Source organism: Mya arenaria, chromosome 3, assembly GCF_026914265.1.
Source record: "Mya arenaria isolate MELC-2E11 chromosome 3, ASM2691426v1".
Taxonomy (NCBI): Eukaryota; Metazoa; Mollusca; class Bivalvia; order Myida; family Myidae; genus Mya; species Mya arenaria.
In genome coordinates, this window is record NC_069124.1 from 54,088,225 (window position 1) to 54,110,251 (window position 22,027).

At 37.4% G+C, this 22,027-nt stretch overlaps 1 protein-coding gene across 1 annotated transcript; it reads right to left on the reverse strand.

Moving 5' to 3' along the window:
• Positions 1–643: 643 nt before the first annotated feature.
• On the reverse strand, positions 644–8,180 carry LOC128226125 (uncharacterized). The gene is made up of 15 exons (XM_052936017.1): positions 8,009–8,180; positions 7,270–7,415; positions 6,828–6,968; positions 6,457–6,630; positions 6,271–6,376; positions 5,404–5,684; positions 4,922–5,080; positions 4,656–4,696; positions 4,194–4,288; positions 3,463–3,649; positions 3,165–3,242; positions 2,805–2,822; positions 2,609–2,677; positions 2,082–2,215; positions 644–703 (listed from the first exon to the last, which is right to left on the reverse strand). Exons 1-15 carry the CDS (start codon positions 8,129–8,131, stop codon positions 644–646), a joined length of 1,812 nt encoding a protein of 603 aa, XP_052791977.1. The 5' UTR covers positions 8,132–8,180.
• Positions 8,181–22,027: the final 13,847 nt, after the last annotated feature.

Below are 22,027 nucleotides of genomic sequence, written 5' to 3' on the forward strand. Positions count from 1 at the left end.
CCATCACACTATTAGGTGTCAGAACTTCATACAGATAATGGCCCTTGATTGACTTTTTTTACTCTGTTTTTATGGCCTTCGACAGGCACTTTTTATATTTTAAACCAGGTTTTCACAACGGTCAAACTCACCATGGTATGGAATCATTTTAGTAAAGTATGAAATATAGTGACCAAACTTTGTATACATAAAGGGCTTATGAAGACTTCATGGGATTGCATTTGGGACCCCTGAAGTCAAGGTCACAGTAACTAAAATAGGAAAATGGCCTTTGTTTAGTACATGTTAAATTAAGCAACCTAATTTGATACAGCTTCCAGTAAACCACTTACTCAAGAAAATCTAATATGCAAACAATTTCAAGAGGTACATTTTTTATTTTTGCATATGTTCAAGATTCAAACTTGGAAACCTCTCAAATAAAGTCTTTTACATGTAAATGTAAAACACGTTTTCAGCTTTTATTAACTTCTTCATTTGGTTGTTTTAAAAGGTTATGTAAAACCACTTTATTATGGTACAGATCTTTTAATGCACCCATGAACTCTTTACCAGATGAATAAAAGTTTTGTAGATTATTGACAACATATTGACATCACGTCTGTATTTAAAAGTGTCTTAACCATCATAACTCTGATTAAGTTTAACAATTGGTGGGTGTGTAACTGCTGTCATGGCAGGAACTACACATTTCTGAAAATATCTGAAAGTAAAAAAAATAAATTACGAGGGCTGTTCTTAAAATTAACAAATGCCTGTATTCAGAAAACGATGTATTATATTGAATACTCATTCAGAAATGAATATCATTATTCTATGGTGTCGAATATGACAATTGTTTTTAAAACTGTTCACATGATTCAAATTTCATTGGTGTATCTTTAAAAATGAGAAAATAGGTCAAAAGGTCAAAGGGTAGTTAATCCAACGACAACATTGATATTTGTCTGCAAAACTGCACACATGATCTTAATTACACTGCTGTAGCTTCAAAAATAAGAAAGTAGGTCAAAAGGTCACAGTCAAGGTCATCTAAGCATAACATTGATATTTGTTTTTAAAACTATATACAGGGTCAATATTTCATTGCTGTAGCTTCAAAATAAAGTAGGTCAAACAGTCACAGTCAAGTAATCCAAGCACATCATTGATAATAATTTTGTTTCCAAAACTGTCCAACCTTCATTGTTGAAGTTTGAAAAATAAGAAAGTAGGTCAAAAAGTCACATTCAAGATCATCAAATGACAAATTTCATTGCTGTAGGTTCAATAATAAGAAAGTATGTAAACAGGGATTGGACCAGCTTTGACCCCAGGGACTTATTTGATAGAGGGCCATCATATGATGCTGCATGACAGATATCAAAGGTCTGGCCAATGCAGGTTGGGAAAAGATGACTCTCAAAGATTTCCCTGTACAAGTCTAAAGGAAACCAGTGAACCCGTGGGCATGGCTAGTTTGGGCTGCAGGGGCATAATTTGGACAAACTTGATGAAGGACTACTGTATGATGCTACATACACAATTTCACAGGCCTAGCAGTTTCAGACAAGAAGATGTTTAAAGATTTCCCTACGTAAGTCTATAGGCAATTTGTGAACCCCAGGGTGGGGCCAGTTTTGTTTCCAGGGGCGTACTTTGAACAAACTTGGTGGAGGACTACTGTATGATGCTACCTACAAAATATTAAGGGTGAGGGACTAGCGGTTTCAGACAAAAAGGTTTTTAAAGATTTCCCTATATAAGTATGAAAGAAACTTGTGATCCCCGGGGCGAGGCCTGCTTTGACCCTATGGCATAACTTGAACAAACTTGGTAGAGGACTACTAGACAATGTTACACACCGACAACCAGAGTTTAACGTGGAATATATTTTTGTTTTGAAATAGCACCTTCCAAGGAAAATCCCAGTGAATTTTCATCTAAATTGGCCTGGCGATTAAGGAGAAGATGCCGTTAGAAGCAATTGTTTACCTTTCATCGCCGGGCGGTTTGCGTTGAGAAAAGATCACAATTATTAGAGCTTATAACTAATGCAATATATCGTTGATAATAAGCCGTCAGACATATGGCTTACAAACCTCCCCTGGTGGACAGTGAGCGACATAAGCCTTGCCCTGAAGGTCACACAAAATAAATTTGTTGACAGCTCCGGGGTAAGAAAACCTAAGATGGCCCGGGTTGCTGGAACACGGAGAGCTGAACTGCCAGGATTCTGTAAGCATTAGAAAATGATTGTAATATTTACTACGTAAATACAATCAGCCATGTTAGGCAGGTTACCATGATATATGTGAGCAAAATCCTCACGGGGATTTAGGGTAGGCTTGACGGAGTTCATTTTTTTAAGTGGTCGACCCTCATCAAACATGTCGTGATTTGAGCCCCACCAGGGACGTTCTCTTGGCCTCTAAAAACGACACCTCTACCGGTTTCAACAGAAACCTTGAAACGAACTCGGGGTGATTTAGATCACCCGTACCACTTCACAGTGGAGCTAAAATGAATTACTGTAACTACACAGGCCAAAACACTTCAACTTCGTTCATATTTGTCTTGGTTAAAACTTAAAACCATTTATTTCAAAATATGTTTAAGGTATCCGTACCTGCGCAGCTGGCCATCACACCGTCACAGTCAGTTCTGTCAAGTCCGAGAAAACACCGAAACCCTACATCTGTGAAAAGGAAGCATACATGTTTGACTTTCACGCATTTGCATTGTAAAAAAATGCTAGTGAATAATTATAATATCCAAATTGGACTGTTGCACCCGAGGCAAAAGGAAGAAACATGTATACGTACTTTGACTTTTCTCCGGTTCTGAAATTTTAAAAATAACATCTTTAAGTTTGTAATTTAATGATTTTTTTCAAAGACTGAGGTTCAAATTGATTGTGAACAAGGCATCATGATCACTTCTATCTCACACATATATATATATATATATATATATATATATATATATATATATATATATATATATATATATATATATATATATATATATATATATATGTATATATAGGGAGGACATATGCTTTAGTGGATCTGGCCGCTTGATAACACTTAATTCATCTAAGTTTCCTGCAGCTCACTTTAAGAAAGGTCTACCAGATGGATTTCAGTAAAATGAAATACATCTCGGAAGTGTAGAGTACGAACCCACGGAGAATCGCCAGAAGGTTGGATCCATCACGGGTTTCGAGTCCGCGCCGCAGTAGTCTTTTCCTTGCACCAAACCTGAGACCATTTGAAAACCAGTTACTATCTTAGTTATAAGCATTTTCTGTTCCAATTGGATCAACTTCATTAAGATGTACTAGTAGTTGCCTTGCAATGCGTAGTATTAAAAGTCTTAATCTATTCAACATCTTGCGGATTTCAGAAGGACGCCTTACAATATTTCAGTACATATAATATTGCACAATTTCACAAATAAAATAATACTGGCACGTGTAACCTTGTCCTAAGAGGAAGTAATATTGTTGCCCGGGGGACAGCCTGGCGGTGGTTTGGAATTGGAGCCGAGTGTTGTTGGTCACGTGAGAGTATGTCACACCGGAAGCGGACGCGACGTCAATCTGCTCAACTAAAGTCCCGTTTGCGAGGTACAGGTACATGTAAGCTGGTCTCGTGGGCGCAAGGTCCTACAATGTATGATATGAATAAATAAATAACAAATAATAATAGATTGCATAATTTCATAATCGATTATTAATCACCACATGTATCGATTTATGTGGCTGTATGCTCTTTAGTTTCTAAAAACACATGCAAATATAGCAAAACAACATTGTACCACACTATATAGCTAAAACGCATAACTACCAGTGAACACTTGATTTCACCTTCACTTACTGTTAAGTACACTTACTACCATTTAGCCTGTAATTTCTTTATACCGCTCATTTTTAAACAAAAAAGATCTGAGATGTCTTGACCGATTATTTTACGATCATCGTTTAGTGATATAAGACCGATTTTGAATTACTACTTTATGGTTGGATATAATTTCAAATTGACTGCAGTGCACAAGTGTTTATTAGGATATGCCTTAATTAGAGTGTATGTAGCCTATAAACTAAGACACCAAAGCTGTTGCTCGTTGATAATCAAACGCAATAACTATTTTGAGTGAGTGCGGATTCTTTTGCACTCGGCGTTCATTAACGAACACAAGCAGGAACTTACGGGTCGGTTGAAAACGACGGTCCACTGGTGTTGGGTGACAGGGACCACTTGATTATTGGGCGATTGGGAGCCGGGAATCGCCTCCGCTGCTGGAACTACATGGTTAACGGCATTCTTATATAATCGTTTGCAGTGTAAACACAATGAACTTTCTTACCGTCGAGCAAGTATTAGGTATTGTTTTTTGCTATAAAACTATAAAATCGGCAGCCGAAGGCAGCCGTGGACTATTGTAAATAGAAAGTTCCTCACAAAAAAAACTCACTTAGTGTTGATGAATCGCTGAATCACCTACTAATATAACCAATTAATGACTTATTGAAACCTTGGTAGTCGTTTTCGTCAGAATATTTCTAATCAGTCTGGCGATCTGATTGACGGAGACACATATTATTTAAATATGTTTTATGTATAGTAGTACATAGCATGTTTAAAAAATCATTTAGAGTAACAAAGTCATACCTCCAGCTAGCAGAGTTATACACCTTTGTTCACTTGACATCCTGAAATCATGGGAAACAATGTATCGATGACCTACAGCCAATATACTGTGTTTACAGGAACTCATTAAATGTTGATACCTTGAAAATTTGCGCATATCGTACAGTTTTGTATGTCGCGGTAAAGTTGAATGTGTTTCTAATCTGGTGCAAAACCATTTTAGTTCACATTTATGATATTACAATTTTTAAGATTTTATTAATGTGCGTCTTTAGATTGCCATCTACCCGTTATCGTCCACAGCGGTGAAGCAGAAGACATTGTCGACGGAGTCAGCGTGATCGGGGTTCCATGTGACTTGCACGTGCCAGTGGCCATCAAGCGCCGTCTGCTGCAGAGCGGACTTCACCAGACCCAGCGGTGACACAGTCTTCACTTCAGATATTCTACCGTGTTTAAGAACGTAAAATGTAAACGGGTGTTTCTCTCCGCAATGTTAGCGTACATTCAAGATTGGTACCACTCTCGCCACTTTTGGACATGCTCACAACATTTCAGGGGGTTAAATCGACATAAATCATGTTGGATTAACCATATAATGCATGTTCAGTGTCAACAGACGGAGAAAAGAACTGGCGAACGAACATACAAAATAATTATATACATTAGGTTCCTCGCCGAGGGTTTCATATTTTAAGTGTTAGGATATACATGTTATGACACATTACTCTAACATATTATATCATAATAGTACATATTGCACACATACTGGTTTTTAGCGCCACTCTGAATGTAGATATCCGTGGTAAAGTCAGATTGGTTGGTCACGCCTATACAGGCCATATCCGGGAGAGTGAAGTTTACAAACTGGGGGCGCTCGTGGTCAAACACCGTGCAGTTGGTGAGGTCTCCCTCGATGGATACAAGGAACTGGAGCGGTACGCTGCTGATGGCCCCTGGTGCCGCCCGGGGATTGAAGTCCTCTATCTGTATGGCAACCGGATACCAACCCTTTTGATCGTGGGCGCTATAGGTGATCGTGCAGTTGTCCTGTACATTTTAGAAAATTGCCATTTTCTCCGTTAAAGGCGCACAATATAGGTTATTGTTTTGTTTTATTTTAACCGTAATCATGTTTTACTCATTTGTCTCTAATAATCAAAACATAGAGGCTTATGCATTAGATACAGAAAAAATAAGTTCGTGAAAATTTGCGCTTTTTAACATGGGATTTCGTGGCCACGTAACTAAACTAAAAGTTAAAATAGTTTATCCGTGCCTAAATCATTTACTGTTCTATGTTTTACACCTGTAATCATTTAAGTCAAATGCGTTAAACATGAAAATGCATCAAAAAATCATAAATGCATCAATCTATAATGTGCGCCTTTAAAAAGATAGCCAAAACAGAGTTAAATATTCCATTGCCACCCTTAGACACAAGTGTTTACACAAGGTAGCAAAAGGACTTCAAAATACAACAGTCAATGACGATGTGTGAACATCTGTTTTATTCTAGAATTAAATCAAAGAGATAGACTCGCATCTGAAGCCTTTACATATAATTTTGAGTCACAACAAGCAATCATCTGTCACCGACGTTTAACTATCTTGATATGGTAATGTTCATCCTCACCTCATGTAGAACTGCCCTCGGAAACGAGCGGGAGACGCCATTACTCTCGGTCTGCCGCGCCCACCGGCACCGCACCGCGTCACCGTCTGAGTCCATTACCGGAAGTCTATTTTTTAAACAACGATAATGCAAGTTTGTAAATATTATGGCAAAATAAGGCTGTATCGCATTAGAAACGTTATTCACCTTATAGTGTGGCTACATCCATATTTCAAACGAACAAGGGGTGGGAAGTCTATCCGCGGAGAGGCGTTCATGCGACCGGTATCTGCACGGACGGACGTGTTGACCGTCATCTGGACCTTCCAGCTCGAGCCGGCCCCCTCTACCAGCGTGTCGATCCAACAACAACCGTTAAACCTGAAATAACGCAGTTGTTCTATATTTTGGGAAACTCGTGACATATTTGTGACGATCTCTAAAGAGATTAACCGGTGTATTTTCCAACACCAATACTCTGTGTAATTTCTGTTGCATGCCCTTATGTTAATTAATAACTTAAAATCTAAATTTGTTACAATATAAACCTTGACTGTCAATTTAGCTTAAAGTATTACTCAAATGTGTAAAATGATTTGTTGTTGGTAGAATTGAGCGGAAACCGGATGTGGCCCCTTCCTGTCTGCCAGTCCTCCAGCAGGCTGTAATCAGTGCACGTGTACAAAAACTCCTCAGAGAAACCAGAATTAAGGTTGAAACTGAAAATAAAGGAGAAGTAGAATTAGTAAGTATTTGTTACGACATCTATTGATGGTTTTGCTTTTCCATATGAGACATAATCGGCAGTTTGCAAGTGGTACGATACAGGTATGCAACCGTGCTTAATAACTGCCCTGGCATCTGCAATTCTAATCCGGCGACCGGTGACAGGCTCCAAGCATCTTAACCACACCACCCCTCCGACCAAATTTCCTGGTTTATTATCCTTGCTCCGCCACGACATGTTCCTTCCCTCAATAGTTTCGCTTGACCCTTCACTAATTGTTAGTACAGTCCTACCTGTAAAGGTTGGGGAAGGTAGGCGTGACCAGTTCCTCTAAGAAGCCCTCTGAATTCGTGGTTATCCACTGTTCGGCAATGACGGTGTCGTTACACATGGGACTCTGGGACGTCCGTCGCCACGACTCACGGTAGTCCACGTCAATCTGTGGGAAAATATCGTCTTTCTGTTTACGTTAAATCAATAATGGGTTAGACAAACTTGTTTCCTCTGCCGTCAATCTATTGTTCGAGAATTACCGTGGTGTTAACCAAGAGTATCATCGTTAATTTTTAGTTCATCGCTTTGCTACACTGTGGGTAGGTGTGCGTGTGTGTGTGTGTGTGGTTGCACACCATGGTATGAAGGGCGTTTGTCCAATATTTATTGAGTCGTTGGTTCCAGGAATCAAAAATGCCGCCTGTTTAAAGCAACCTGGTCAATTGAAACCAGCCCTAGTACTCCTCAAACTGGCTGGTATAGGATCCTATACCTAACTACTGCCCTTATATATATAGACTTGGTTACAGTTCCAAGGCATGATAGTTATGTGACATGGGACTATGAATAATGCTATTTATGAAATGATGAAAAATAAAATAATATGTAATACTGAATGCTCCAGAATTCATATGAACTAAGGTAATCGGTTTTGTGGTTCAGAGACGCTAAAGCGGAAGTGTCTGATGAATGATGTCGTCTGGTGGTGAACGACACATTTATTAAAGCAAACAAAATATGAACGGTAAATTTGCTTACCGCGGTGCCATCCTTACTCTGCTTCCAGAAAATCATAGCCCCGCGAAAGTGAGACCCATTGCTGCCAGGATATATCACCCAAAGTAAGAACAGCATCCATTTCCAATGGTAAGACCACGCCATGGTTTTAGATGTCAAAACTAAATATATTTTATCTGTAAGTTTGGCAATTTACCGGATAACCTTTTTTGATAAAGGTATCGAATAGATGTTTAAAAATCATAGTTACTGAATAATGTATTGTCCTTCCCATATCATAAAGAAACATTTTATCTAACGACTCGTCAAAAGTGCATATGTCATCGAAAATTGCCATCCAACCAGGTGCGTACCTGAAGCATTTTGAAATGTACGCCCGTACACTTGAGAGCAGTGAAGAAAAGTAAAGGTATTTCTACATTCTGGTCCCAATATGATATATGGGTTGGAGCGGGACCGATATCCCCTGACGTGGGACTTTTTACTTGCCATTTCGCGGGAACCTGAATTCATTTGTACGCCTGGGCGTACTGGAGTATGCCTCGGTACGCCCCTGCCAACTTGTTCATGTCCAACGATAGATAATATAATTTACACGTCCTGCTGACAATGGGTTGAACAATTTGGTTGAGTTATAACTGAAAATTATTTCATACGGAGTTCTTGTTTGATACGTGTCACTTACAAACCAGCAAGTACGTTGGGTCTATAAGCAATCTCCAAACTGCGTGTTTATATTGTAAAGTAACGTTGTATGAACCCGAACCAGCTCCATACGGCGGCTCTAAGACTCTAACACGTCATGTACGGTTTCCACACAGGCAAATGTTCTGTGGACTGGTCCGTATTGTACCTGCATGTCCCACTTGCGGACCCAACCAGTACACAATTGGGTTCGTCTGTTACTGTGGCTAAATGAGTGTGATTTGATCTTGGAATACTTTCAGTTCACATAAGACATGCATTGTATCGTCGAGAGTTGTACGGGCATTATGCATGCTGAGAGTCGGTACGAAATCGATGGGTCAAATGCATACGAGCGGTTTATCGATTATCTCGAGGTTTTAATGTTTTCGATAACCGATCGCTACAAATATAACAGTACGTGTAGTTTCCGTAAGAAACTACACGTACTGTTATACCGGTGCACCTTACAGGTGCCACACATTTGTTTAGATGATAGTTGGGTTTTTTTAATTTATGTTCAATAAGCCACATGGTCCGTGAGAAAAACAAAATACACGATTCAACTTTTACAAATGTTCTTGAAAAATACTACGGATTCGCACGGTGTTTATGCATGGTTAATGGGTGACATTGTATATCGGGTAAAGTGCAGGATCCGTTGGAATGCTAAAAATCGAATATATACGAAAAATACTACGGATTCGTACAGTGTTCATGCATGGTTAATGGTTGACAAGGTTGATCGGGTACAAAGACATTGCCGAAAAAAAAATTAAAATGTTTTTATTAAATTCTTAATCTGCTCAACTCCTTATCACACCTACACACGCTGCAATGGATGTTTGTATTATGCTTGCTAAATATTGAACCTAAAAACTATATATAAAAAATAAAAACATTGAAGTCGTCATGTCATAAAATCTAATTTTTGCACTTAGAAAGGTACTTAAATACAAAAGAAACTTATCTAACGGGGTTATTTAGTTGGATGTATCAATTAAATGTGTAAACTGACAAGTTTAGTTGCTGTGATATTAGTAACCAATGTCAAAACCCTTAACCAGAATTACATATAAAAGGAGTCATGTATCTTCATTATTTAATAGAATGTTGGATAGCTGGGAACATATCTAAAGTTTTAATGCAATAATAGATGTACTTGCTCAGCTGAGAGTGACTTGCATGCAAAACCTTAACCAAGGGGTGGCCGACGCGAGGGTGAATAGTATAGCTCTTCATATTGGATAGTGGAGCTAAAAATGATCAATTTTAATCGTTGCTCAAAATAATTGCCACAACTCAGTCTGCTTAAAATCTTGTTGAAGGTTTCAGATCTATAGTTAATACAGTTCGACAGCTATCCAATCTGTGTAATTGCTCAGGACCAAAATGCAAGTGTTCCATGTGTCGTTTTAAATAATACTGTACATAGGTTTATAAGCTAATATAGTGCTTTACATTGCTGCTAATCTTTACCTCTATTATGAAACCTCAGTGTTATAATCTATATCAGTTATATTAATTGAAGAACATTTTGAGCTACATTATCTTCATTCTCGAGTAGTTTTATTTGCTTTTTAGACTGCATGAACACTGCATGCTCAACGAATAACACAAATTCAAAAGTGCCTACTTATTGTCACATGCCTTATTTCTTTTAATTGACACATGGTCAACTCAAATGATGAATCAAAGTATGGCTATACGATCTCAGACTGTTGAATGTTTTTAGTACACAAGTGGAGTTTTCCCCCATATCTGATGTTGGGAGTCGTAAAGCACTTGAAATCAGTGTTATCTTGCATGCAAATTGACTATAGAATATATAAGAAATTTATTTAGTGGTCTGTGACCTTTACTATCCAGAAGTTTGTCGGAGATAGCCGCATTGTTACGATAGTTTTTAAGCGGTACACCTCGGTGCATTAGTAAAAGTAGTTCGTACAAATCATTCTACCAATTTGTTAAAAAAAGTAATTAAATAATAATTGAATAATTCATAAACACACACGCGCAGTTAAATGTAATAAAAATTGTAAACAAAAAAGGTCGATAGTGTCGTTTCAATGACGTTCTGATTGAATTTTAAAAAAATGTAAACATAGGAATTGTTGACCAGTACTCAAATATGCCTATAGAGTAACATCGCATCTAAAAGAAAAAAAAAACCCACTCCTATCTGCAATCTTGTTTAATCATTTTAACTAATGTTTTGACTTGGCATATCTGTAATTAAACCTTTCCAGTAACGATGTTAAACCCTTCTGACCACCAAATTTCAGTAAAACTTTCCAGATATGTCATTGAAACGTTTTTGAACAAGACCGGTACCCTACCTTACTTTTCCTACCAAAATCTTTTTTGGAGAAAAGAGAATGAAGATACCAGTCTATTTTGGATGCAATATCTTCAAAAATTGCATTCGGAACTCCTCGGCCATTTTATCGAAAACAATGTTGTTTTCGATAAAATGGCCGAGGAGCTCCGAATGCAAAAATTGCAGTCAAATCGTCCAAATAAAAACAGATGTTGTACATCTTAAAAAGGGGGACGTTTACCACTTGCTGCATTTAGACAAAAAAAGTTGGTAGAATGTAAATGGTTGCAGCATTATAAGACAAAAGTAGGAAAAAATCATAACATGGAGAAATATGTGCAATTAAAAGCTCAATTTCAAGAAATTAATAATCAGCAATTGAAATTCACAAACATCCAAGATCTGGCTCGGACAAAGTTCGATTTTCAAAAGCTATCAGATGAGGGCAGATTACCAAATATGCAGGGCAGGATTATTGTTCTTGGATAATGCACTTCCGCTTATTGTCATCTATAGACATTTCAAGTTTCATTTCAATGCGTTTGGTAGTTTTCGAAGATATTACTCGGAGAAGAACCCATTTTTGTAAACATCAGATAAAGGGGAGATAACTAAAGCATGCATTGCACTTTCTCTAAAAGCAATCTATCTTTACTTGAAGTTTCATTTCAATCCTTGAAGTATTTTCCATTAATCGTCCGAACAACCATGAAAAAAATGGTTAAGGGGAGACTACTTGATTAATATTCATGATAGGATTATGATGCTTGTACATTGCACTTTCCCTCATCAGCATCTATTCAGATACCAAGTTGTATTTCAATTCCATCAGTAGTTTTTAATTTAATCTCCGGACAAGGGTGTGCAAGCGCCAAATAAGAATAGTTTAGGGGATAAAAATTCATAAATATGCAGCCGGGGTCTATGGTTCTTGTGCACTAACCTTTTTATTGCTATCTATCTATATACCAAGTTTCATTTCATTCCCGTCAAATAGTTTTGAAGTTAATCTCCGGACAAGGGTGTGATGGACCCAGAGGACACTAGATGGGGAGAATAATAAGGATACTACTATATCAAATACTTCACTCAGATATTTGAACGGATTGGGCTTCGACAATTCAAGTTATAAGTCATGTGTGTTGTAATAAAATATATACAACATATGCACAACAATGAACTATAAGCGCCGATTTGTCAAACTCGTGGAATGTTTAAATCGACGTTTTTTTTAAAAAAAACAAGAGGGCCTTGATAGCACTACATCGCTCACCCGAGAAAAAGTGTTTGCCAGTTGTAATCAATATAGCTTTATATTTGTTCTCAAAGCTGTATATATGGTCCCAATTTCAAAACTGTAGCTTCAAAAATAAGAAGGTCAAAAGGACACCTGACAATGTCAATATTGATATTAAGGTCATCCAAGCACAGCATTAATATTTGTTTTTTTTTAAACTTTAAAATTTCATTACTACTGCTTGAAAAATAACTAAGTAGGTCAAATGATCAGAGTCAAAATCATCCAAGGACAACATTGGTATTTGTTTAAAAAACAGTAGGAATTTCAAAATTTCATTGCTGTAGCTTCAAAAACAAGCAGGTCAAAAGATCACAGTCAAGTTCATCTGAGGATAACATTAATATTTGTTTTCAAAACTGTACACATGGTCCAAATGTCATTGCTGCAGCTTTAAGAACAAGAAATGTTTGTCAAACATCATTCCCCACCCCCACCCCCTGAGCGCCATGCTGTCGGGATTATTTGGACGATTTAATGAAATATGCATGGACCGAAATGACAACCGATTTGTTATTGAAATCGGATGCCTTTGAGGCAGATAATGACCATTCAAATTGTGAGCATAGTAGGTCAAGTGTTTAGTCATTTTTAGATGATAACTGATATTTGCAGATAAAAAATATCCTCTTAGCAGCAGGGAACAAGTAAATATGACAAAATTTGAATGGTCAATACGAGTTATGACTATGAACTTTGACTCTATGACCTCAAAATCCATAGGAGTCATTAACTGGTCACCCAAAACCTAAAGCTCAAGTTCGAAGGTCATGGGTTCAGGCCTTGTCAAGTTATCACACAAACAAGCTTCTCTGCGCTCAAGGTCACCTTTGACCCAATGACTCCTACAATCAAAAAGGGGTCATCTACATGTCAGGCCCAATCCCCAAGTCAAGTTTGAGGGTCATAGGTGCAGGCATTGTCTAGTTATCACAAGAAGAACATTTTCGCATTCAATGAAACTGTTACCTTGACCTGACGACCTTTAAAATCAAGGGGTCATCTACTGGCCAGGCCCAGCCTCCAAGTCAAGTATCATAGGTCCAGCCATTGTTGAGATATCGCTGGGAGAAGCTTTAACATTTTTGCGTTAAAGGTCACTGTGACCTTCAATAGGGATCATCTACTAGACAGGGCCAACATTCATGTCAAGTTTGATAACTCAAGGAATTGCTAAGTTTGCCTTCAAGGTCACTGTGACTTTGACCCGATGAACCCCCAAAATCAATATGGGTCATCTACTGATCAGGCCCAAACTCCAGTGGAGTATGAGGGTCATGGGTGCAGGTATTGTCGAGTTATCACTCAGGCAACCCTTTATCATTCAAGGCTCTGTGACCTTGACCTTTGACCCCTAAAATCAATAGGGGTCATCTAATGATCAGTCCCAACCTCCAAGTCGAGCTTGAGGGGTATGGGTGCAGGTATTGTCGAGTTATCACTCGGGCAACCCTTCATCATTCAACGTCACTGAGACTGACCCCTAAAATCATGGTGGTCATCTCCTGTACGGCCAAGCCTGCATGCCAAGTTTGAGGGCCATGGGTGCAGGCATTGTCGAGTCATCACTCTGACAACCTTAGAACATTCAAGGTCACTGTGACCTTGACCTTTGGCCCGATGACCCCAAAAATCAATAGGAGTCATCTACAGATCAGGCCCAACCTCTAATATTTATGCGAAAACCCTGATATCATTCAAGGTCACCGTGAACTTGACCATTAACCCTTAAATCAATAGTGGTCATCTAATGGCTTGGCCCAGCCGCATTGTCAAGTTTGATGACCATAGGTCTAGGCATTGTTGAGTTATCACTTGGACAAGCTTTAAAATCCTTTTACCATTAACGTCACTGTGACCTTGACCTGATGACCTATAATCAATATGGGTAATCTACTGCTCATGCCCAACCTTCATGTCAAGTTTGGTGACCATAGTTCAGGAACTGTTATCACTGGGACAAGCTTTGGTCTACCGACAGACCCACCGCTATGTGCAAAGCAATATACCCCTCTTCTTCGAAGGGAGGCATTATAACAAAGTAGGTCTTAAAGGTCATAGTCAATGTCATCACAGGACAACATTGATGACTGCTTAAAAAAAGTACATATGGTCAAAAATTCGTTGCTGTTACTTCAAAAACAAGAAAGTACGTCAAAAGGTCACAAGCAATGTCAACAGAGGACAACGTTGATATTTATTTTTAAACCTTTTACATGGTCCAAATTTCATATATGTAGCTTCTAAAATAAGGTAATCATAGGACAACATTGATATTAATTTTCACAACTCTACACAAGGTTCAAAGTTCATTGTTGTAGCTTTAAATGTAAGAAAGTGGGTCAAAAGGTCACAGTGAATGTCAGCCGAGGAAAACATTGATATCTGTTTTAAAAAAAGTTCATATGGTCAAAATTTCATTGCTGTAGGTTAAAAAACAAGAAAATGTGTCAAAATGGTCACAGTCCAGGGCATCCATGGAAAATACTTATATTTGTTTACAAAACTCTACATATGGACCAAATTTCATTGCTGAAGCTCCAAAAATAAACAAGCATTTTCAGTGAAAAGATATCCCCGCCAACGATGGCTTGTTGTGCTTGATGGCTTGTTTGTGCTTGAAGGTTAAAAAAAATCTCAGAAAGAATAAGATAAGCACATTGGTTTATCCCTTTCCGAGCCAAATTATAAAATATCGCAAACAATGATTTTTTAATAAATCAAGGGCAACAACTCTAAGGAAAATTGACCAATCAAAAAGAAAAATAGACAGGCATCATCACAGTATGTTGGTTCTTATTTATTCCAAGTGTCATGAAATTCTACCAGCTAGCTGCATAGAAAAGGCTGCAAAGATGGATCTTTTAATAAATCAAGGGCAAATAACTCGTATAGAAATTACACAATCCAAAATATAAATAAACAGGCATCATCGCAGTATGTTGGTTCATATTTATTTCAAGAATTTCTACCAACTAGTTACTGAGAAATGGCTGTAAATGAGAATTTTTCAAAAAATCAAGGGCAATAACTCCAAGTACAATTGACCAATGAAAAAAAAATGAACAGGCATCATCCCAGTATAGTAATTCATATTTATGTTAAGTTTCATGAAATTCTGCCAGCTAGTGACTGAGAAATGGCTGTGAATGTGCATTTTTCAAAAAATCAAGGGCAATAACTCCAAGGACAATTGACCAATCAATTTTTTTTTGGACGGGCATCATTTCAGTATAGTGGTTCATATCTATTTTAAGTTTCATGAAATTATACCGGCTAGTTACTGAGAAAACGCAGGTGACAGACGGACGGAAGGTAGGACGGATGGACAACGCCATTTCAATATCTCCCTCCCTATTTCATAGGCGGGGGATAAAAAGTAGGTCAAAGGTTACAGTGAAGGTCATCCGAGGACAACATTGATAATCGTTTTCAAAACTCTACAAATGGTCCAAATGTTATTGCTGTAGCTTCAAAAATAAGTAGGTCAAGAGGTCACAGTCAAGGTCATCCAAGCACATCGTTGTTTACAGAATTATTAACATGGTCAAAATTTCTTCGCTCTAGCTTCAAAAATAAGTAGGTCAAAAAGGTAGGGACCGTCTTTGTTCCAAGGGGCATGATTTGCACAATCTTTACATGTAGAGGACCAGTGATGCTCAAAACAAATTATTAAAGGTCTGGGCCTAGAAAACCTCACGGTGTGGCCAGTATTTACCACAGGGGCATTATTTAATGTTCACAAGCAATTGAGTTAATTACAGACACACAACGAACAATTAATCATCCAATAAAATCAATATACTGCCTTAAACTGTACACACTGATCACCTCATAACAATGTCTCTACTTCCAACTAACACAACATAGCTTTTTTAACAAGAATTAAATTCATGTTAATACAAAATGTATTCACTATCCAGGCAAATTTTAAGATTGTAGCTTACAATGGTCTACATGTAGTTCAATGGAAGTCTAATTATTGTAATACTTACCTTAGAAGGGACTAGTTGGAATGAATAAATTTATATATTTTATACATTATAGAGAGGCCATCACCTAATCCAGATAGTTAAGTTGTCCAAACATGACTTTGAAAAAAGCGTACAACTTTATCATAATATAAGCTTTAGCGAACTAATAGTACATAATTGAATGGCCTATTATACAAAATAGTCCATCACCATATCTCCCATTCTTTTGGTGGGAGATAAATAACTTCAATTTTATTCAACATAATAATCAATACAATACACATTGTACATATAAAAAGGACACTTTTCATAGTGGATGCTGAAATCAGTTTGCAGACGGTTAACACGAAGGACACCATTTCCAATCTGAAAATAGATAAACCCATGATTATATTAATTATGCGCAATATTTTCCACAATAACATATATGCAAGAGTTTCTGTTATTGTGCACTGCAATTGCCCTCCATGAGATCTATCTACATATGAAGTTTCAAGTTCAGAACTCATATTCTACAAAATATGCCTTGGACATAACTTAAAGCATAAAAATTAACAAAGGGCAATAACTCTAAAAATATGTCAGCAGAGTAACAGTTCTTGTGCACTGCACTTGCCCTCAACGAGATCCATCTACATATGAAATTTCAAGTCGGACAACCTTAAGCAGGACAAAAATTAACAGCGAAAATTAACAATGAGCAATAACTATAAAAATATGGAAGCAATAGTTATGGTTCTTGTGCAATGCGCTTACCCTCAATGAGATCTATCTAGCTATAAAGTTTCAAGTTGATACCTCTTATATTCTTTAAAGCTGCACTGTCACAGATTTACCATTTTGACAACTTTTTTATTGTTTGTCTTGGAACGAGCCAATTTTTGCGAAAATCCATGGAAACCATTTACACAAGACGGCTGACAAAAAAATAGATTGCAGATTTTTATATTTAAGTTCAAAAATTGATGTTTTATGCATTTTTCTTAAACCGTTAGTAATGTAAGCCATAAAACATGAATTTCAAACGGAAATATGAAAATCTACGATCTGATTTTTTTGTCAGCAATCTTGTATCATTGGTTTGCAGATAATCTACGCAAAACAATGCCCTTTCCAAGACAAAAAATAAAAATGTTGTAAAAATGGTAAATCTGTGAGAGAGCAGCTTTAAGATATGCCCCGGACAAAATTTTATAAACTAATAGTTTACGAGATATGCCCCGGACAAGTGAAAATGGGACGCGACAGCCACCACCGACAAAAGTAACCCCAGTAATCACAAGAAAACATAGCGTTGACCAATTCAGCGTCTCAAAAAGTTGAGTAGAAATACATGTCAAGACGGCATAGGGCTACAATCAACAAACTCATAGATTTCCACAGGCAATGATTTTCCCCATATTTACACTGAAAACTAGCACTTTTTGAAAAAAATAGTCAAATTTTGATACGTTCTATGCAAAACAGAGCACCCGTTTCTTCTTTCATTCAATTTAAATAAAACATTGATTGTTGAAGACAAGCACTCTTTATTATGTATTATCATCCGGATCTTGGTCAATGGGGGACAGATAACTGTGGTCTCGAGCCTATTTCAGTAATATTTTTGCCAGAACAGACTTAAACAAGAGGCACATCAGTGCCTGTGCTCCACTGGCCAAAAGGTTCAAGCAAAGACCACCTAACGAACATTTTCGTCAAGTTTCATAGAAATACAATCATCAATTTTTGAGGAGAAGTTATTTAAAAAATTTTTTTACTTTAATAGCTCTGGCTGCCATGTTGTGCAGTGGACCGAAATGATTTGGGCAATTTGAGTAAAGGAGCACCAAACAAACATTTCTGTCAAGTTTTATCGAAAAAAGGTCATCGGTTTCGACGACAAGTCGTATAAAGTTTTTTTTATTTTTTAGCTCTGGCAGCCATGGTGTGCAGTGGACTGGAACCATTTAACAAATTTTGGTTAATGACCACCCAAGGAACATTTCTGTCAAGTTTCATCAAAATCTGATCATCGGTTTCTGAGGAGAAGTGGTGTAAAGGTTTTTCCTATTTTTAGCTCTGGCTGCCATGTTGTGCAGCGGAACGGGACTACTAGATTGTCATTCGGACTAGTAAAATATGCCATTATGCTAGTCCAACTGGCTAGTAGGTTAAAATGTTTTTCGTGAAGACTGCGGATGAGAAGTCCTTAAAGGTTTTTCTATTTTTAACTCTCGCAGCCATGTTGTGCAGCAGACCGGAACCATTTGGGCAATTTTGGTTAAAGGGCATCCCGATGAACATTTATGTAAAGTTTCATCAAAATCTGATAATCGGTTTCTGAGAAGATGTAGTTTAACGTTTTTTTCTATTCTTAGCTCTGGTGCCCATGTTGTGCAGCAGACCAGAACTGTTTGGGCTATTTTGGTTAAGGACTACCCAAGTAACATTTCTGTCAAGTTTCATTGCAATACGATCATCGGTTTCTGAGGAGAAAACGTTTAAAGGTTTTTCTATTTTTACCTCTGGGGGCCATCTTGTGCAGTGGACCGAAACCATTGAAGCAAATTTGATAAAGGACCATCCAAGGAACATTTCTGTTAAGTTTCATCAAAATCTGATCATCGGTTTCTGAGATGTTCTTTAAAGGTTTTTCTATTTTTTTGCCCTGGCAGCCATGTTGTGCAGCGGACCGGAACCATTTGAGCAATTTTGGTTAAGGACCACCCAAGGAACAATTCTGTCAAGTTTCATCAAAATCTGCCGATCCGTTTCAGAGATGTTGTTTAAAGATTTTGCTATTTTTAGCTGTGGCGGCCATATTGTGCAATGGACCAGAACCATTTGAGCAATTTTAATAAAGGACCACCCAAGGAACATTACTGTCAAGTTTCATCAAAATCTGCCGAACCGTTTCAGAGGAGATGTCGTTTATAAGATTTTGCTATTTTTAGCTCTGGCGGCCATATTGTGCAATGGACCGGAACCATTTGAGCAATTTTGGTAAAGGACCACCAAAGGAACATTCCTGTGAAGTTTTGTCAAAATCCGCTTATCAGTTTCAGAGGAGATGTCGTTTAAAGTAAAAGTTTACGCACACACTCACGCACGCACGCACTCACGACGGAAAATCTGTGACGACATAAGCTCCATGGCCTTCGGCCAGTGGAGCTAAAAACTCTATATTTCAATTTCAGGCTATATGCAGCACATTCTGAAAGTCTGACAATGATATATTCAATACTTAAAGGATAAAACAAGCATAATTAGTACATGCGGTATTTTCATAAAAAGCTGAAATAACCATTTCCATTTGATTCCAAATGATCAGCCGCAAACCTTTGAAGAGCCATTATTTCCTTATGCAGTGGAAGAATCTGTCCGAGTCAAGTTTTCCTTGTAGATTTCAATAGCGTCTATAAAACAGCACCACAAAACTGGCCTGTCTAATCTTTAAGATTTTTCTTCTAAGCAAAATAACAATTTTCCACTTAATCAGCTTATTTTATGACATAAAAAATGACAGAGCCAAACGAAAATGCTTCAACTTGTCATATTTGTGCTTTTCCGGTTCACCCATATACATAGGTTAACAGAACTGTTCAGTTTAACAATATAAAAATAGTGATCATGTGTTTATAGACTGTCTAAACACCACTATATGCCAAACTGATTGCCTGATGGCGCAACAAAAGAATCCCCAAAAACTGTCAAATTCTTGACAACTGCTAATGTTTTCTTATGTGAGATGGCTACATGATGTAGAAAATTCAGCGATTGCATTTTGATGCCCAATTTTGATTTTTTTTTCATTTTAAGTATCTGTTTTTAAAGGGACTGTACACCAGATTGGCACCAAAAAAGTTTTTTTTCTTTAACCAATCTCAGGACAATTATTTAATAAAATGTTTTACTCTTTGATATCATAATTGTAAAAAAATACCAAACTAGAAATGTGTCCATAGGACACGGATGCCCCCACTTCGATTTTTTGTCACAGAAAATAAGCCATAATGATTATTCAGGATAATCTGAGGGCCCTAACTCCTAAATGATTAAAGCGATTTCCATGGCTATCGAACTTGATCAAGATATTATGGTCACAAACATGTGTTAAAAGTTTGGTGAGGATTGGACAAACAGTTTTCAAGAATTAGATCGGAAACAATCTTCGGGACGTATTTTTCAAGTCTTTTTTTGCAAATAAAGGGCCGTAACTCCTAAATGACAAAAGCGATTTCCATGGCTATCGAACTTGATCAAGATATTATGGTCACAATCAAGTATGTTAAGTTTGGTGAGGATTGGACACATACTTTTCAAGAATTAGATTGGAAACATATATTTTTGAAGTATTTTTGGCAAAAAAGGGCCGTAACTCCTAAATGACTATAGCGATTTCCATGACTATCAAACTTGATCAAGATATTATGGTCACAAACATGTGTTTAAAGTTTGGTGAGGATTGGACAAACGGTTTTCAAGAATTAGATCGGAAACAATCTTCGGGAATTTTTGGCAAAAAAGGGCCGTAACTCCTAAATGACTAAAGCGATTTCCATGACTATCGAACTTGATCAAGATATTATGGTCACAAACATGTGTTTAAAGTTTGGTGAGGATTGGACAAACGGTTTTCAAGAATTAGATCGGAAACAATCTTCGGGACGTACGTACGTACGTACGGACAAGGGCAACCCTATATGCCGCCACTTTGTGGGGGCATAAATATAAAAAAAAAATCAAGTCGGAGCCCGGGTTCGAACCGGTGTTGCCAAAATTGCAGTCCGGTGTTGTATCCACTACGCATGCTTACTGTAATCGGTTGGAATATTTAAGCTATATACCTAACTTGGTAATATCACATGATAATTAACATCGACTAGCCAATCACGCATAAGGAATGAATTCTACTAGGTAGACATACCTAGTAATCTCTTTTAATGGAAAAATGCGAAAATAAAATAATTTTAAACTATGTGGTACTTCAGTTAGTAAGTTTCAATGCATTGTACACATCAATACCAAGTTTGTCAGTTTTCGACAATTTTCTCTTCGCTATTACATAATACGGAGTACAGCCCCTTTAAGGCTAAATTTGGCATAAATTTAAGAGTACAGCACCTTCCCTATTGTCTATATGATGCTTAATTATAACCGATATAAATGTTACTCTTTTGAATCATCTACACACAAACAAGTACTACAGAGTTGACTAACATCTTCATTCTCCTGAAATATTGGAATCAGAGCTGGCCATCTCCTGGATTCAGATTGCTGCAACTGCTGGATTTAGAACGTGGGACTACCCGCCAGGAAAATGTTGAAGCTTATTGGCAGATCAGAATCTGCAAGCAAGACACAAAAGCAATGTTTTACACAGTATTAAACTCTTGTACTTGTGTTAAAGTATGGAAAATGCCTGTAAACACTCATCCGAGGCATGCACAGCTCTTTATGTAGTCATAAATGTGATACATATGCAGAAAAGTTCATGAATTCAAAGCTTTTAGGACGAAATTCATGAAATATATAATCTTTTGTAATCTTTTGGACATTTCAATAAGTAACAATTCCAAGGTTAAGCTCATCTAATTGAATACACAGATACATTTTGAAGGAATCAAAACCAGACATGCTTAGAATTTCTTCTTACTTGGAGACGGCATTCCTTTCAAACCAGACAAAGTCATGCTTAGAATTTCTTCTTACTTGGAGACGGCATTCCTTTCAAACCAGACAAAGTCATGCTTAGAATTTCTTCTTACTTGGAGACGGCATTC